The sequence below is a fragment of the Aricia agestis genome, chromosome 2 (assembly GCF_905147365.1).
Source record: "Aricia agestis chromosome 2, ilAriAges1.1, whole genome shotgun sequence".
Classification (NCBI taxonomy): Eukaryota; Metazoa; Arthropoda; class Insecta; order Lepidoptera; family Lycaenidae; genus Aricia; species Aricia agestis.
Genome location: NC_056407.1, coordinates 7,745,885 through 7,765,130, shown reverse-complemented (window position 1 = coordinate 7,765,130; position 19,246 = coordinate 7,745,885). Strand labels below are relative to the sequence as shown.

Genomic DNA, 19,246 nt, shown 5'->3' with positions numbered 1-19,246 from the left:
AGGCGTATACATTGACCTTTAAAAGATTTACTTATTTTGCTAAGTCTGATCACTGGTATTTCCAGCTTGTGCCTATTTCTAGTGTTTCTACCGTGACTATCACTTTTAGTTTTAAATTTAATTAAATTCTTTCTAACATACAATACATTATCCAAAATGTATTGAGAAGCAACAGTTAGAATACCAATTTCTTTAAACTTTTCTCTCAAAGATTCAAAAGCTGACATTTTATAAATTGAGCGTATAGCTCGCTTCTGCAGCACAAAAATTGTACTTATTGATGTCGGCAGCGTTTCCCCATAAAAGGATACCATAAGACATTCTACTGTGAAAATAACTAAAATAAACTAGTCTTGCCGTGTCTTCATCAGAAATTTCTCTAATTTTTCTGACTGCATATGCTGCAGAACTGAGCTTACCTGCAAGATTAGCAATATGAGGACCCCACTGTAATTTACTATCTAATGTAATGCCTAAGAATACAGTGGAGTCCACCAAATTCATTTTCTCATCATTTAATAGTAAATTGGTTTGAACTTGCCTAACATTGGGCAAAGTAAATTTTAAACATTTGGTTTTCTTAGAGTTTAAAAGTAAGTTATTAACATTAAACCAATGTACTATTTTTGAGAGAGCACTATTCACTAGGGTTGCTGAGGATTCCTTTTCCGCTTCCTCATAATGAGGAAGTTCCGCAATATTTCGGGTTCCTCAACCGTTACCGCATCCTCATAAATAAAAATCAAAAAATCCTCTTCCGCTATCGCTTCCTCAAAATTTAAGAGGAATTTATGAGGAATTTCACTGCGCATGCGCGTCGCGTATCCAATCATGGCAACGCACACGCCAGAGCCAGAGAATTGTAATCACTCATCTTTTTTTTGTGTTCGTGTGTTGTGTACATTAAGCTAATGTCGGCTGTACACTCTCGCCGAGACACAGCGAGGCGGCCCGAGTGCGAGAGTGTAAATGGGTGCGCTCGCCTCGTCTCGCCTGTCTCGGACCCTCTCGGTCTCGAGCTCATGCTCGTAGCTTTACACATTGGACTCTGTACTGTCACAGAATATTTATATAGTACTAAGATACTGTTTTTACAATCGCTGTAGATGTAAGGCTCGGAGTACAAGTGAAAACCTTCATGTGCTGTCGACTTTACCTACAATTCATACGGTACCTACTTCAAATATGCTACAAAGAAGACCTATACCAGCATCCGTTGTGGAACGACCCTTAGTAAAACCGTATTGGTTATTGTGTAATAAATTATTTAAATTAAAATGTAACAGTAATTGCTGTAAAATTATTTTTTCAAATATTTTACTAAGAGTCGGTAAAATCGAAATAGGCCGGTAATTAGTCGGATCTGATTTAATTCCCGCTTTAAATAAAGGTACGACGTAAACCTCAACTACTTCTGCATCCAATTTTCATTCAAATTTTGAAGGCGGCACCAGCTCAGAACTGAGATCCTTGACATAGAACTTAGCCGGTACCGACTTCAAAATCTGAATGAAAATTGGGTGCAGAAGTAGTTGAGGTTTAGTCGAAATTTGAAAAAAGCATTGTGGGATATGCGTGTAGTGGCCAAAGGAAGATCTACAGACCGAGCGAGGTGTTATGCTCGGTCAGGCCGAAGCCCACGTGATACATTTCAGCTGTTGTATATATACCAACACACTTAGAAAACTTCGATAGCGCGATGCAGGAATGTTAGGCGAATTGTGGATACCGCCACATCACTCCCCCCCCGAAGACCGGAGGTCGAATCTTGAAGTCTTGGAACATCGCTTGAGTCGCCAGTGCCAGTGAGTTCCAGTGAGTCGGAACTGTTGCAGTGAGTCCCAGTGAGTCGGATAGCTGCCGTGCGGGGCCGATGCTACGTGACCGGGAGAGATGTGCTCCGCTTGCTGACCGGTCGGTGTAGTGAGAAAGCCCGATGATGCCGATGCGGAGTCGCCCAGGCCGCGGTACATTGCGACTAGTGGACAATGTACCCGATGAGGCGATGCTGGCTGGCGCGTGCGAAGGGGTGGAGTGATGATGATGAAGGAGGCGTGTTCTGTCGAGGGTCACCAATGTGGGGTTGCGGTGGTGGCGATGAAGATGACATGAACGATCGGTGATAGGTGAAGATGTTGAAGAATAAGAATTATTTCACACTTTTAAGATCATTTTAAGAATATCGTTTTTACCCCAAGTCGGTTTCAATTTTTTGTTAAAAAATAATAAATTTCAAGTAACAAAGTTTTCAAACTATGTTACATTTTAAAATTTTCATGGAAAAAACGCCTCAAACTAATTTGTGTTAGCGCGAAGTAGTTGCCACAAAAAAACCTACTTATTATATCTACGCATTCAAAGCGATATTTATTTTAAATCATAAACAAATCCTCGGCATTCTGTTTCATATTTCTCACAGTGGGTGACCAGATAACAATGGAGTGAAAAGAATAAACTACTCACCCTATGTTATTAATAGAGATCCCGTGATGAGTGTTGTTACAGGGGAGACATTAGCACCTAATCTTAAATAATTCGTGCCGCGTGGCTGGTGATACTTATGTTAATAGCCCCCTTTTTTATTATAAAATATTTTACTGGCACTGATTGTAAAAATTAAATTAAAAGTATTCTAAATACAACTATTGCGTTCGAAAACGTTTTATCTTTTACGAGCTTTTGCCCGCGGCTTCGCTCGCGTTAAGAAGTATTGTTATATACAAACTTTCCTCCCCTATTTTAACCCCTTGGAGGTGGAATTGATCAAAATTCTTTCTTAGTGGATGCCTACGTCATATCATCTACCTGCATGCCAAATTTCAGCCCGATCGGTCCAGTGGTTTGGGCTGTGCGTTGATAGATCACCATGTCAGTCAGTCACCTTTGAGTTTAATATATATAGACTAGCTGTTGCCCGCGACTTCGTCCGTGTTAGCATAGTATAATAACAGAGATGGATAATTTTCTCCTTTTTATGGTCCCTTCCTCAAAGTGTAAAAACGGGACCCGATCACAAAGATAAAATATCAGCCTGTCCGTCTGTCCATGTCCAGGCAGTACCCCTTCTTAGCGGATGCCTGCGTCATAACATTTACCTGCATGCCAAATTTCAGCCCGATCCGTCCAGTGGTTTGGGCTGTGCGTTGATAGATCACTATGTCAATCAGTCAGTCACCTTTGAGTTTTATATATATAGAAGAAGAAGAAGAAGATAGAAGATTTCCTTCATTTTTGGTTTAAGCAACAACTTTTAAAAGTTTAATAAAATAGGAATAAGTAATAGCACTTTGTAATAAGTAGATTCAACATTAGTTTTAAAAGATTCTATTCTATATTAAATGGATTCAATCAAATTCAAATAAAAAAATAAAATTGACTGACGTGGGAACTACTTTTTTATTTTGTTTCGGATGTTCACACAAAACGGATATTTAAAATAGCACTTGATTTTAATTTTTAAAATCTGGAACGGGTTGTTCGCTTTATTTTTTAAACACACGAACAAAAAGCAGCAAGCGTCACCCCAAGTACTTGAGCACGACAAATAGCGAGCGCGTGACCGGGCGGCCGGCCGCGGAGTTCACTTAAGCCTTATTTACTTAGCGTGTAGGACATCTTCCGATAAGTATTTAATAAGTGTGAATAATCACGTATTAAATATTTTTAAGGGAAAATATTATAATGATTTGAATCGTTATTTTAATCTATAAGATTTCATAAGCTTTTGTAAATGAGCGTTTTTTCATGCATGTATAGCTAAAGGTGGCTTTCGGATCTTTGCCGCGAGCGACCGCGACCGGTGAAAATTCAAATAAAATGCTACTTTATGACATAAAATATAAGTTGACACTTATATTTTATGTCATAAAGTAGCATTTTCTACTGACATTTTGGTGGCGACCCACGCTGCCGCCGCGCCGGCGGCGGCGTAAAAGCTAGTAGGTAGAGTAAAATAAAACCTATCGCCTATCTCATAAAGTGGCATTTCGTTTGAATTTTCATCGGTCGCGGTCGCTCGCGGCAAAGATCCGAAAGCCACCTTAAGTATTATAGTTATAACTTATAAGTTATAACAAAGTAAAGTATTTTGTGAAAAATTGTAACGAAATTGAATAAAATTTTATTTATTATTATTTGTTCAAGCGTACATCCAAGTGTATATTATATGGTACATAAGTGTACATAATATATGATATAATATTATGGTAAGTAAATAAAATTAAGTAATAACATGTAATAATAACGTTTGAAAATATCACCCGCGTCACGCGTGTCGGGTGACGGGTACCGGGTGTAGCATGTCCTAGCACTTCGTAGCGCCGTAGCACTGTGGCGTAGCCGTAGGCGGTTTGCTATTTAACACCGAATTAACGGTACTAATAATAAAATTACATAACGCTGGTCGCTGACACCGTAAACATATTGATATTATTTAAATTATTTTATTTTCTTATCTATAACATATTTCAGAGCATAAATTATTTTTAAAACATTAAGTATAAATCAAATAAAAAGAGCAATCAAATATTATTTATTTATTTATTTATTTTGTTCAATACTGTATACAATGATATTACAGAATACAAAAGATCTTGCCGGAAAAACTACAAAGAGTTTATCTGGACAAGATGTGGTCGCATTAGTTGAATTTACTCAATAGATGTTGCCGTCTATATTTACACTTGTCCCGATACAACTTTTGTAGGTCTTCTGGCAGCTCTTCTACAAATGAAGGTATTCATGTCTTAAGCATTCTGCTTCCATAATAATTATTACAGTCCGGCTTAACAAATTTTGTTTTACAGGTTTGTCTTAAAATGCTAGGTCTTATTTTTTCTATTAAAAGTGTAGGATTAGTTAATTTCATTTAACACTGCAAATTTAACAAGATCAAAAATGTGCATGACATTACAATACTCAAATAAGCCTTCCTCATTTGTTTTAAATTTATTTTTGACCGGTTTAGGTACAATCACTTTTAATATGCGTAACGTTAATGAATGTATATTAAGTAAGTGACTTTCAAACGATCTTCCATAACTACTCAGTCCATAGTTAACAATCGACTGGGCCAACGATAAATAAAATAATCTTAAGGTGTGTTAAGGTCCACTAGTCCCTAAAATAAGCAGGTCGATGTCTGTCAGTACGAATATGGACGTAAAGGACATTGAAATAACATTCATATCAGCGCGCCTTGTACAGTGGCGGTTACGCGCTCGCCGCGTGCCTTGGTAATAGGAAATAGAAGAAAAAAATCCTTTTGTTTTTAGTATTACACAAATCAAATATATCAAATCGTTAAGGCTAGGTTACGACACTACATTTTTTGTTTTTACTATAAAGTGTGTAATTTAGCCATAAAATGATTTAATTATGAAAAACAGCGATATAACAGTCATATTTGAGATTTTTTTCTATCGAGCAGAATTTTTTAAATTGTGTACTGCTGCCTACCTTTGCGTATAGGAAATTTCTCAATTTTAAAACGGTACTTTTTTATACTTAAATAATGACATTTTCTTTACAAAAAACATTAAGTATTTAAAAAACTCATTTTACGTTGTTGCAAAAACCACAGCGCCTTAAGTGTTAACGCAATACGCCATTTTTAGGAAAATTGTTTTTTTTTTAATGAAATAAGGGGCAAACGAGCAAACGGGTCACCTGATGGAAAGCAACTTCCGTCGCCCATGGACACTCGCAGCATCAGAAGAGCTGCATGTGCGTTGCCGGCCTTTTAAGAGGGAATAGGGTAATAGGGGATGGTAGGGAAGGGAAGGGAATAGGGGAGGGTAGGAAAGGGAATAGGGTAGGGGATTGGGCCTCCGGTAAACTCACTCACTCGGCGAAACACAGCGCAAGCGCTGTTTCACGCCGGTTTTCTGTGAGAACGTGGTATTTATCCGGTCGAGCCGGCCCATTCGTGCCGAAGCATGGCTCTCCCACGTATAAAATTAATATTATAATATTATATGGATGACATTTAAATTTCAAGGACTCAATTTAAGAATCTATAATCAATATTATGAATTACCTTGCATTTACGAACAACAAACCTATTTTATACCTTGCACATATTGTATGCCTACCCCATCCATCCTCGCGATGATCTATTTGGGTGGTTTGTGTGATGGTGTGTGACAAACGAGCAGGTCGGGGAATCGCTCACCGCTGTCGGCTCACCGCTGGCTGAATTAATTCGTCTCGCGATGTCGCTGAGAGCGTCATTCCACACCGCAGACGTAGGCCGCACTTAGAAGTGGACGTATTTAAGATTACACATCACGAATTTTGTGACGAATCACGAATTTTGTAAGGAAGATGTCCTGTCTTCTTTAAAAATCGCTTTGCAATGTGCTCCTAAATATTATAAACAGTGAGATGAACAAGTAACAATACTATAGCAAATTGAAAAACAATTCCAACTAGAAACCTAAAGTATTGTCTGTTACGTTACGTCCTATCAACAATATATTATTTTAATGCAAAAATAATTTATATTTGTTACAATTTCGTCATGTTATTACTAATCCGGAAGTTTTGACGGAGTCTACTAAGCGATCGTCGTATATTGCCAGTTAACGACCGTATTCAGATGAATTTAATGATTTCTTAACTGTTTATTTAACGAATGTTTGAAAGAAAGCGTATGGACTTTGTAAATTGTATAAATTTTCATTAATTATTAAAGTGGTGTTAATAAATCTCTTTTAGTGCGGTCGATAGATATGTAGTTACATAATATTGTGATATTTTATCTTCCTATCTACCTCCCACCTAGGTCTACGGTAGTCGCGAGCACTTAGCTGGTAGCCCGCGGCACCGTGATTTATGTGCGGGCGACAGTCGGCGCGACAATTTATTTCAATTAGCCTACCCCCCCACTCCCCCCGCCTGTCCCCGCCCCCGCCCTCGCCTCACCCCGCCCCCCGCACAAGATCATAATTATTTAACTAAGATCATGCATTAATAAACTTCCAACAATGTATGGGTTATATAATTGCGAACGTTTTGTACACGCGTTTAGCGTTTGTAGGCGGGGAATGTGTTGTGCCGTTCTGTATAGTGTAGAGTAGAGATCTGCTAAAAATATTTAGATCGTGTGATGGTTTTAAATTTAAAGTAGTTACCTAGCTTACAACTTAACGAAGCACTGAAGCAGAAATAACTAAAGCCAGTCCTATTTTGGGCACTACACCTGTACTAAATTGTAAATTAGGCAAAAATTTTAGTTACTTATTAGGAATATCTTGGGAATGGGATAGACTTGAATATAAAATTATTCAAAAAAAATTAATCGGCGTGCTTAAATGGAATTGGCATTCAACAAGGTCAGTGGCGTTACTATAACATCCGGGGCCCGTGGCAAATTGATGGGGCCCTATCAGTAAAAATCGTCACGTTAATAAAAAAAATCTGACCTCACGGCCTCTTGGGCCCTTTTGGGTCGGGGCCCGTGACATTTTGCCAGCCCTGCCACCCTATAGTTACGCCACTGATTACAAAGTATTAGACATAGACAAGTCTAAAGTGAAGCAACATTATTCATAAAAGCTAGTTAAGTAGGTTAGGCATCCATTATACGCTCATGCAAGCGTCAGTCAATTCTGTCAATCATGAATTATGTTTGACTGATGGTGACTGATGGACTGACGAATGTATCCAGATTTTCGTCAATCAGCTTCATGCAACCTTCAGTCAAGCTCTTACACGGTAGGTTACAGTCATGACTGTGGTAAAAATGACAGCAAAACCTACCGTCTAATGGATGCCTTATAGGAACTAGGTTGCTAACACGCTATACTATTATTAAAACGCTTGCAGATAGTGATCGGCAAGCGTACAAAGTAGTTACCCGTCTAAAATCCGCGAAAAATGCGCATTATCTTTTATTTGCCTAGTTGTAAAATTACATACGAGCATTTAATTCGGCAAACATTTTACGGTACCCTCGATTATACAATTCATTTGCTCGCTAAAAGCGTGACTATTCCGAGATCCCGGGAGCCGGTGAGCTCCGCAAACAGCGCGGGTACCTCGCGAAAAAGTCCCTTTAAAAATGTTGCGGCACGTACGGGAAGACATCCATTACGGCAAAGTGGCAAATGTTGATTTAACGATCTAATTCACAGCCCGAGCAAATAATATCTCCCGCCCAAATTACAGCGTTTGAGTGGTTTTAAACGATGCTCTTTTTTATTGCAAGGCAAAAATGTTTTTTGTTTAAAAACTGGTACAAAATTCTAATGTTAATAATACTAAGATTTCTAGATGTTGCGACCTTCCCTTCTGTAATACTGTAAGAAGTATACCACAGAACCGTGCATTTTGTGCTATAACATGTAGAGTAAACCACGTAGAAGAGTTTCCTACGTGGTTTACTGTATATTCGTCTCAAATATAATGAAAATCGTTTCAGTAGTTTGGGGGAATTTTCTCATGGAAACAAACCCTTCTTTTAAAATTATTGTAAAGTAAACGACGCAGGAAAATATAGATAGATAGGTACTTTAAAAGGTAGGTTCTACAAAGCTGAGTAGGTAATTGTTACGATACCATTGCACTTTAGCTCTACGCTGGCTACGCGTTGCCGTAGCACCTACGATAAATTATGTATTATTATAACTATGGTCTGGAGTCTGGACCCACTAAAACTATATATAATTTTAACAGATTGATAATAATTCAAGAAAGTTTATTTAAGCCAATATAATACGTGTTATATTTTTATTAACCCCCGACAAAAAAGAGGGGTGTTATTGGCGTTTAAATTGATTGCGTTATTAAATTAGCTAAGTACCACGAATTACTAAAATATGTTTTTAACGTTAAAATTTAATTGGATTTAAACGAAGTATGAAAGAACTTGTGGTTTTGGCGTCAGTTAAGAGGCCGTATACGAAATTTTACCGATTTCGCTGATTAACAGACGTGATTTAACAGTTAAAATACAGTATTTCTATAAGTTTTAATTCACAACATGTAAGATTATTTCAATTATAATCTAATGTTGGAGCTAGATTTTTGTTTTTTTTTAAGTATTTTTAAATAATCCAACTCAAACCCTCGACAGTTTTGTGATTTTTGCTGTAAAAGGTTTAGAATATCACCTGTTTATGGATTGTATTGACGTCTTAACGGTATGAAAAAATACAATGTACTGTTGAGAAAGTCGTCTATACAATGTTGGAATTACTTTTTACCACTTTAATATGAAATAGTTGAGTAAAAAAATATGTAACTCGGCAAAATTTTAGAGAAAATGGGCAAAGAATTGCTGTTAATTTCGGCAACTTGGAGCTGTAATTCATTAAAAGAAAACGATAGAACTAATCTATAGATAAAATTCTATCAAATTCGAGAAAAAAGAAAAAAAAAAGAAAAGCAAATTGTGCCAAAAAACATGATTTAAAACAACCTAAATCTCACATTAGCCTTGCGGCGAGTAATATAATAAATATAATAAATAATGTGAGATTTAGGTTGTTTTGAATCGTATTTTTCGGCACAATTTGTTTTTCTTTTCTTTTTTTAACGAATTGGATAGAATTTTATCTATATAGATTATTACTATCGTTTTCTTCAAAATTTCGGCAAAAATTTCGTGTACGGATTCTTAAGTCCGAGACGAGATGAGACCTGGCGCGGCACATCTTTGAACAGAGATTCGAGGGATTAAGAGAAAAGTAACAGTGTCCTTGTGCGTTCCACAAAAAATAGGCACCAGAAAAATAACTAACGAGTGACGCTTCATTTACTTGGTTTCAATGAAAGCGGACACCAACCTGTGTGGCTAACTAGCTACTAGCCATACACGAAAAAATGGAGGAGGTTCTTGTAAAAAATATGATAAAGTCAATATTTATAATATAGGTAGTAATACTAATGTCGTTGAAACAAAGGTCGAATTTCGACCATTGGGCGATCTCTAGTAAATGTTATTATAACTTATTTACAAGTTTTTTATTGCATAGTCAAGAGCTCGTGCTTTATCACGAAGCTAAAATAAAGCTTTACACATCTCTCTCTCTCTCGACTATGTACCGTCACAGAATATATATATATATTTTTTTTTATGAAATAAGGGGGCAAACGAGCAAACGGGTCACCTGATGGAAAGCAACTTCCGTCGCCCATGGACACTCGCAGCATCAGAAGAGCTGCAAGTGCGTTGCCGGCCTTTTAAGAGGGAATAGGGTAATAGGGGAGGGTAGGGAAGGAAAGGGAAGGGAATAGTTGAGGGTAGGGAAGGGAATAGGGTAGGGGTTAGGGGATTGGGCCTCCGGTAAACTCACTCACTCGGCGAAACACAGCGCAAGCGCTGTTTCACGCCGGTTTTCTGTGAGAACGTGGTATTTATCCGGTCGAGCCGGCCCATTCGTGCCGACGCATGGCTCTCCCACGTATAATATATATTATATGTATATAGTACTGTTGTTATTACAATTTTGAAAATCGGTTAACAAACGGCGAAGTAATCGTTGAACATAAGAAAACGAACATAACACCTCCCCCATTTTGAAAGTCGGTTAAAATTGTAGCCTATGTGTTATTCTGATGTATAAGCTATGATATTGTAAAGTTTCATTAAAATCTCTTCAGTAGTTTTTGCGTGAAAGAGTAACAAACATGCATACATCCACACATCCATACATCCAAACAAACTTTCGCCTTTATAATATTAGTAGGATTAGTAGGAAGTAGGATAGTAGGAAGTAGGATATACATCCAAACAAACTTCCACCTTTATAATATTAGTAGGAAGTAGGATGAGAAAAGTATGAATTGTAGTAGGTAAAGTCAACTTGCCCCCCCCCCCCCCCCCCCCCTGCGCCATCGGCTGGCGACGCCCTTTGTGCACTAAACGGAATTTTACCATCCGGCGCGGCGTCCCGATTTCTTACGTTTTAATATGGCAATCGTGAAAGTTATGAACGCCGGACGGTAAAATTCCGTGTAGCACTTCACGGAATTTTACCTTTTAATTTTTATTTTTGTGCACACAAACGCCCTATTCTTATACTATTATTCCGGAAAATATACGGTTCCCGCTCGATAAACGAATTTTGGCGCAACGGAGTCATGCAGGGGCCATCTTGTTTGAAATAAAACGTTAAAAATAATAAGTAAAATTTAATATTTACTAATGAGTAAAAACTAAAAAAAAAAACATGACGGTTTTTATTACATGCGTTAAGTATATCTTATACATCATTATTTTATAATTTTATGCTGCAATCTACTGCCTCGTATGTAGTAAAATTTTTAGAAAAATACCTAATAAAAATATAATTCATATACTCGGAGTATATGAATTATATTTTTATTAGTTAGGTAGGTACTTGGCGTAGTATCAAAGTAAGAAAAATAATTGTTTTATATTAATAATTATTATTGCTATCAGATATTTTTATATCTCCTAGATATGCAACATAAAATTTTCTCCTGTATTTATAAACAACTGAGTCACAGTGTTTAAAAACCAACTTTTGAAAGCTGGATCGATTTTTGTTTTTTTATGTACACTAAGGGTGGGTTGCACAAACTTAATTTAACTATAACTGTAAATTTAAGTATAACTTTAACTACAATGGAAAATGTCAAATCTTTGGTTAAAGTTAAAAATGGACGCCATCAAGACGCCATATTTAAGGGGGCGACTAACCCTAAAGTGTCGATTTTATAATTCATTTTTATACTTGAAAATAAGCCCCGAATTGTTACATTTTCCAAAATTAGATACTACATTATATTTCCGAGAATTCGATCTGAGCAAAAACACGATATCTTAAAATTTTCTCGATAGAAAAAAATCACAAAGATGCATTATATTATATATACATTTTCACGAATTTTTCATTTATTGCCATAACCGTGCATTGAACTAAGTTAATATTTTAACACATTGTATAAAATTCTATCATTGAGAGATCGACCTAGCGGATTTTTAAAATGTTGTATATTTATCGAGTTATTGAGAAAAAAACTAATTTGGCGATGAATACGCGTCGTTCTTTTTCACCTGGCATATGAAAGACGGGCGTGAGTGTGAAGAGAGAAGGACGATGTTTGATTTTTGGGGTTAGTCGCCCTCTTAACCATAACCATAGAGCTCGACAAGGCTTTAATTGCACGTGGCGAAAAACGGGAACTAACGTTGTCATCATACAAAACCGACATTTTTGACAGTTCTCCTTTACCAGCAGCGCCCCCGCACACGTTCTGCCTTGTCGGACCAGCAACGTCTTCTGTCAAATTCTGTGGTCAAAGTTAAGGTTAAAGTTAAATTTGCCTTCACTTTAACCACGCCTCTGGTGCAACCCAACCTTATTGGATATGAGAATAGCTGGTAAAATATTTTACCTCTGGATATTACTAATGGCAGATAAATGATGGCTGTATCGATATTTTTACCCGACTGCAACAAAAGGAGTGTTATTTTTTTATTCGGTTTTAAACAACATAACCTACGTATCTTTGTCCGTCAGATCGGGTAGCCCTAATGTGGTATAATCATTGTCTACAGACACTTCGGCACTGTCTTCTGTCTGTTTCTCTTTGTACGTGGAGGGATCCATGTCGTCGATCGCACTGTACACTGCGTTCTTCTCAATTTTAGCTAATATCTTCTTGTCGTGGAAGCTGTGATTGTGGGGGTTGGCTCTGTGAAAAACAATTTATCATTTATGTAAAAAAAAGTTAGGGATACCATATTTTTTGCGATATAGTTAACAATTAAGAGGCCGGGTACCATCGAAATTCTCATTCATACGTAATACCAAAATCATTTTCTCATACGAAAATATTTAACATGTTTTAGTTATTTTTCAGGTTAAAATTTACTATTTGGTACTCGGCCCCTTAAATACACTAATATTATAAATGCGTAAAATGTGACTATCTGCCAGTCTGTATGTTACCGGTTCATGTCTAAGCAACTTGACATGAAATTTTGAGTGTGCAGAAGGACATAATACAAAGGATGGGCCACATAAAGACAGTCTAAAAGTATTTTTAACAGATTTAGAAATTAACAAAAGGAATTTAGTTTTTTTAGGAGTACAGTTTTTGGGCGCCTCACGGCCAAATATTATTTACAGGCAATCGTATGAGCCAAGCCGGATTACGTGGCAGCGACGCGCCACAAAACGTTAGTGCTAAGGAGGTGAAGAGGTGAAGAGTCGCATCGCTCCTCGGCAGCATAGTGCGGGTATCGCCCAGCGCGGTCTCGCCTTCGTGGATACAAAATGTTATATTATGTACCTGTTCATTACGATGTTGCCGTTGGTGACGACAAAGGCGTTACACTTCTTGCTGCGGTAGTCGGCGCAGCGCCAGCGCCGCACGCCGGACGCCGCCGTCGACTGCAGGTTGTAGATGTAGCGGTTCAGTATTATCTGCAGCGAGCCCCGTATCGATACCGTGAATTGGAGGTTTGCTGTCGCTGAAATATAATGTTACGAGGTTATGATTATGGCGTTGTTACTTTTTTGAAGTTGAGCAGTTCTTTGTGGCGCGGCAGTGCCCAGTGGCCGAGCACTCGGCATGTTTATTATGGACTAGATGACGCCCGCAAATCCGTTACGCCTATGCTCTTTCCCGTGACTCGAAATATCTCCATACCAAATTTCAGCAAAATCGGTTCAGCGGTTTGGGCGTGAACAGACAGACAGACACACTTTCGCATTTATAATATTAGATAAGCTTAGGCCAAACCTACGCATCAGTGACGGAGCGTCAAGTTGCGTCAAGACTCAAGTTGTCAAATGTGATTTTTGTATACAAAACCATAAAGCTAATATACCTAGCGGAATAGAAAAACAAAGGCCTGAGCAAGAGAGATGTCACTATCACTGCGTGGTAAAAAGAGACGTGTGATACATGACAGCAGCACTCTTTTTTTACCTCCAGTCGGCACATGCCGCACGTTGACAATTTAATCTCCTAAATATCATGTTCAATCATGCTTGCGTATACGTACACAATATATCTTTACACACAGATAAAACCAATTTCGGTTTTGTTTGACAGCTCGATATTGTTATTCTATTCCGCTAGGTATAACTTTATGATAACACATTTGACAACTTGACGCAACTTGACGCTCCGTCACTGACGTGTAGGTTTGGCCTAAGCTTAAGTATGAATGGGGTCGACCGAGGACATTGTCTCGCCACTCTACGCAGAATGTGTAATCAGGTTGTTAAGAGTGCCTCATTTATACACTTTTAAGACCTGATACACGCGTTTTTCGAATTTCGTCAACCAATAAACGCGCTCTATTTTTGTTAAGTTATTATCGGATTAAGCAACAGCCAACCATATACATTCCCTTCATTCTTCATATCCCATTCCATCTATGATGGCTATCAAAGAACTGCTTGGTATTCAACGCCAAACTTTAAACAAAGATATTGTATTTTGCACTTACATTTATCTTTTGAAGTTTTCACATCACCTATAATATTTGTAGGAGCAAAGTCACTAGTCTGCATTGGTAAAATGTCGTCAGAGTCATGCATGTCATTTGAATCTTCCAATATTGAGTATGACTGAATGTTATCATTCTCATTTTCATTTTTTGATGCTCTTAATAATGACCTAAAAATATAACCTAGTTAAATGATGTAGAACAGAAAATGTGACAGTAAATTTAAATATATTTGTGTACTGTAATGATAGCAGTTGTAAATTAATTCATCTAGCCCCATACATTATTCATCAAGTCACTGGTGGCCGAGACACAATAGAAATTTTATTGTGTCTCGTTTTTCCACGATCGACGGATTCATCAGTAAATAAATTAATGGAATACCTAGTGTTCTGTGAGATTGAACTACCCTCACGCTTAATGGATATTTTTCGTGCAGAACTTGGCAGGGAAAACTGTAATAAAAAAGAAATAAGTACAACTACTCCTAAAGTATGCAATAAGCATTACAAGTAGTAAATTTTTTTGTATTTAGATCAAATTATACTGAAATGAAACATAACAAGATGCTATGCAATGAATAATTATGTAAAGCTTGCTTCGCTAAGTTGCAGGTGCACCTTGTTTTGTCCTGTCTCTGTGTGATCTAAATCATTATTTAATTTAGTCTACTTATTACAAAAAAAGAGAATAACAGTCTACTTATTGGATTGTTCTTTTCTTCTATAGAAATTACCTCATCGTTTGCTTCAGATTTCCTTTTTACTCCTCTTGCATATGATTCTCCAAGAATAGATATCTCACCAGTGTCAGAATCCTGCAATTTACATTCAAAGAGGTTATTTACATTAAAAGAGGTATTAGAAAAAATATCTATAAATGCCAAACGTAAAAAATATTATAATATTAAATACTAACCATTCCCTCTAGGCCTTTTATATGCAAAGCCTTAGCGGTTTCGATGAAACTAGACAAATTCCTTGCTGGCACTCTCACTTCCCCCGTGTAAATGTATTCCAATATTAAAACCAGTGTTGCATGTGACACATTCTGCAAATAGTATTGTTATAGTATTAATGGTTGAACTTAAATTTTAAGGTGGGACAGCACTAGGGGTATTTACACTGCAGCAGAGCGATGGGACACTTAAGAGCCTACTGTCAAAACGATAGCCCCGCCTACACACATCAATATCCTCCAATTGTGATATAATGATTCCACGAATCATTATATCACAATTGGAGGATATACAATGCTCCCGGGCAATGTGCTTTATGCTGCAGCTAATAGTGAACAATATCGCGTAACAACGGTTCCCGCATTATTGCACGAAAGTAAAGGTTGTAAGTCCCAAAACTATTTTTGATGATTACTTAAAAATTAAATACAATACTAATATTTCCTTTTGCTATTATTTTATAAAGTGTGTGATTGTAGTATTGCAAGTTATTTAATGATAGTAACTCAATAAGTGTAACAGATATTTGTTGAAAAGCCCAGAAAGATTCATAATTTCGAAAAATATAACTATCGAGTCAAAAAAAGTGAATCGTGTTTTCTGTTAGCCAAATATCAGATAAATATACAATGACTAAATAAATCTCATTTTCATTTGAATCAATCGTCTTCCGGGATCGTAATACTTATTAGAAAACAGCAAAATTTGGCAGCCCGCTCTGAACTCACCAAAGTGCTAGAGTGGAGTAGAGAGAGAGAGAACATAAAACATTATAGTATAACAGTTATAACCTAACCTTTACACTATAATGATAATTGTTGCAAATATAATAATATTATTATAATGTTACTTACGTTCAGAAAAATGACTGGGTGTTGACATGGTGCTGAGGTTATTAGCTCTTTTATGTACGGACTTGATAATGCCATAAGTACTTGATGTACCTTGACCAAGTGCCCATCGGCGGCTATCGTCATATCGACAAACTCCGCATTCTATAAAATAACAAAATTACTAAATTGTAAAATATGATATAGAGAAAACAAATGAAGGGTCCACTGCAATAATAATGAACATCCAAAAAAATTTAAATCATAATGATTAATGTCATTCGGTCACTTGAAATAATATCTTTAAAATGTATTCACAAAATTAGCAATAATGCTTATAGTTCAGTGATAAATATGTTTTTTATATTTCGGCTACACAGCTAAAACGCTCAATGTTACAGGTGTTTCCTTTAAAATAATCTTTACCGTTTCGTTTCGTATAATACCGTTTTAAATAAACCCAATTATTTTAAAACTAACAATTTAGGACTTTCATCATTACTGCAGTGGAGCCTTCAAATCATAATATCTCATTCATTATTTGCATTAAGCTCCGGAACTATTGGACTCATTTGATATCGATATAGACCGCAGAGAAGGCATAGGGGTACCTCTTTCGCGCGAAAATGTATATTGTATGCATTTATCAGTGAGCGGTTCCCGCAAGATAATATTTTGAGCGTAAGGAGTCCCAACATTCAACAAGAATTATTTACCTGTTGCAGACTGCTAAACCCATTGCAAATATTGGATTTAAATGACTCCCAAGTGAGAGAAAATTGTGATTGGGTCATTTTTAGAACGGTCCAGCATTAACTTCTTCTAGCTTTACTTTAATTTTTCTGATAGTCCTTCAATTTTCATATGTCATTAACAATTGAAAAATCTCTCCTTTTTAATCCTTTCCAATACAATATTAATTTTAATTTAATTTATATTTTATGAAAACAACCAAACGATAAAGCCAGCAACAAACTTCGATTTGACAGATTGACTGTCAAAACTCAAACGTCAAACCAGGTAAAATTCTTCATCTTCTTTTTTTTTTTTTCATATAATGGCACTTCGGCTATAACCATGGCCAGTGTCGAGTATAATATTATGGCGGGAAAACAATATTATTTATACAATTTTTTCTATATTATCGTCAGGTCAGTCAGGTCTAAAGTCTAGTCAAAGTCTAAGTATAAAGTCAATACAGTCAAGAAGTCAAGTCGGTCGATTCAGTAAGTAGGACGCTTTACTGAAACTTTTGATGGAGTTTTGGAGGGAACACAAAAGAGCACGTTTCTGGTTATTACATCACTTTCCCACACTTGTGCACGATAACGAATATTTAATGGTTAATATCTTATTTATTTTTTCTTATTTAACAATTTATTGTGCACAAGAAACAATTACAATAAGACAATATACACAGTAAAACGACACAAAGGATCTGCTTATTTCTAATAGAAATCTCTTCCAGCAGCCCTACGGAGAGAGATAGGATTAAGACAGCAGATAGAACATGCACTATTATTATGAATATATAATATATATTATATCAACACAATACTCGTACTAGTTAAACAGATAAAAATAGATATTTTGATATTAAACTAATTAAACACTAAAATATAACTACATAATATAATTATATACTTAATCAAAATAAATATTACATATTATATCTATATAATAAAATATAATATTGTTGTATGAAGTAAATAAATCTAATAAATTTTTAAATTACGGTATTATATAATACACAAAAAAAAATATGCTTAAAATATAAATAAATATAATAAGTACTAGTATTTAAATGGATTGAGATTCGAGGTACCTAATGCTCTTTCAAGCGTCTTTTAAAAACAGCGATAGTGGGACTGTCACGAATGGTGTGAGGGAGCGAGTTCCACAATCTGACAGCATGAACAGAAAATGAGTAGGAGTAAAAGTTGGAACGATGTGAGGGGAAGGAAAGATTTGACCGGACGTTGGACCTACATGGAAGATCGGGAGAACGGGAAAAGTTGAATCTGTCAAGGAGATATGGAGGAGCGAGAGGATTGTACAGGATGTTGTAAAGTAAGCAAAGGATGTGGGAGTTACGGCGGAGGCGGATTGGTAGCCACTTGAGTTTGGAACGGTAGGCCGAGACATGATCAAACTTTCTCAAACCAAACACGAAACGTATACAAAGATTCTGTAAACGCTCGAGTCTAGTTAACTGTTCAGGTAACAGGTGTCGGCGTAGTCAAGGATGGGAAGGATAATAATATCCTACCAATATTACACATTAAAAACCCAGATAATACAATTTTAGGAAAATAATATAAAAACACAACATCACTCTTTCACATTCTTCCAAAAAACCCTTCATCTTCTTCTTTTGTAGTAAGTAGTATAAGAATATGAATATGCCAACGACAATAGGTACCTATACAAGTTTACATTAAGGGCCCCGAAGACGATCAAACGGTTTGATTCAAACCTTACGTGTTTGATGCAACCGTTTGATGTCGGTTTGAACGGTTTGTCAAACGACACTGCGCAGTTTCATTCAATACGCGCTGTCGAGCACACGTCTTGTGATGCAGAAGATGCTCTAGATTCTAGAACGAGGATCGCGATTTTCTTATCTTATGTTTATAACGTTAATGTCCTCTGTCAGAAGAGAAAAAAAAAGATATACGTGGGAGAGCCATGCTTCTGCACGAATGGGCCGGCTCGACCGAAGAAATACCACGTTCTCACAGAAAACCGGCGTGAAACAGCGCTTGCGCTGTGTTTCGCCGAGTGAGTGAGTTTATCAGAGGCCCAACCCCCTAACCTATTCCCTTCCCTACCCTCCCCTATTCCCTTCCCATCCCTACCCTCCCATATTACCCTATTCCCTCTTAAAAGGCCTGCAACGCACCTGCAGCTCTTCTGATGCTGCGAGTGTCCATGGGCGACGGAAGTTGCTTTCCATCAGGTGACCCGTTTGCTCGTGTGCCCCCTTATTTCATAAAAAAAAGACTGGTCCAAAGAATGGTATGG

The 19,246-nt window shown here is 36.9% G+C and overlaps 1 protein-coding gene across 1 annotated transcript; it reads right to left on the bottom strand.

Annotated features, from left to right (window-relative positions):
• Positions 1–12,432: 12,432 nt before the first annotated feature.
• Positions 12,433–17,163, bottom strand: LOC121739909 (protein abrupt-like). Its single transcript, XM_042132516.1, has 8 exons — positions 16,939–17,163; positions 16,247–16,387; positions 15,353–15,484; positions 15,171–15,251; positions 14,819–14,889; positions 14,435–14,604; positions 13,267–13,447; positions 12,433–12,666 (listed from the first exon to the last, which is right to left on the bottom strand). The coding sequence occupies exons 1-8, from the start codon at positions 17,014–17,016 to the stop codon at positions 12,471–12,473; spliced, it is 1,050 nt and encodes a 349-aa protein (XP_041988450.1). The 5' UTR covers positions 17,017–17,163; the 3' UTR covers positions 12,433–12,470.
• Positions 17,164–19,246: the final 2,083 nt, after the last annotated feature.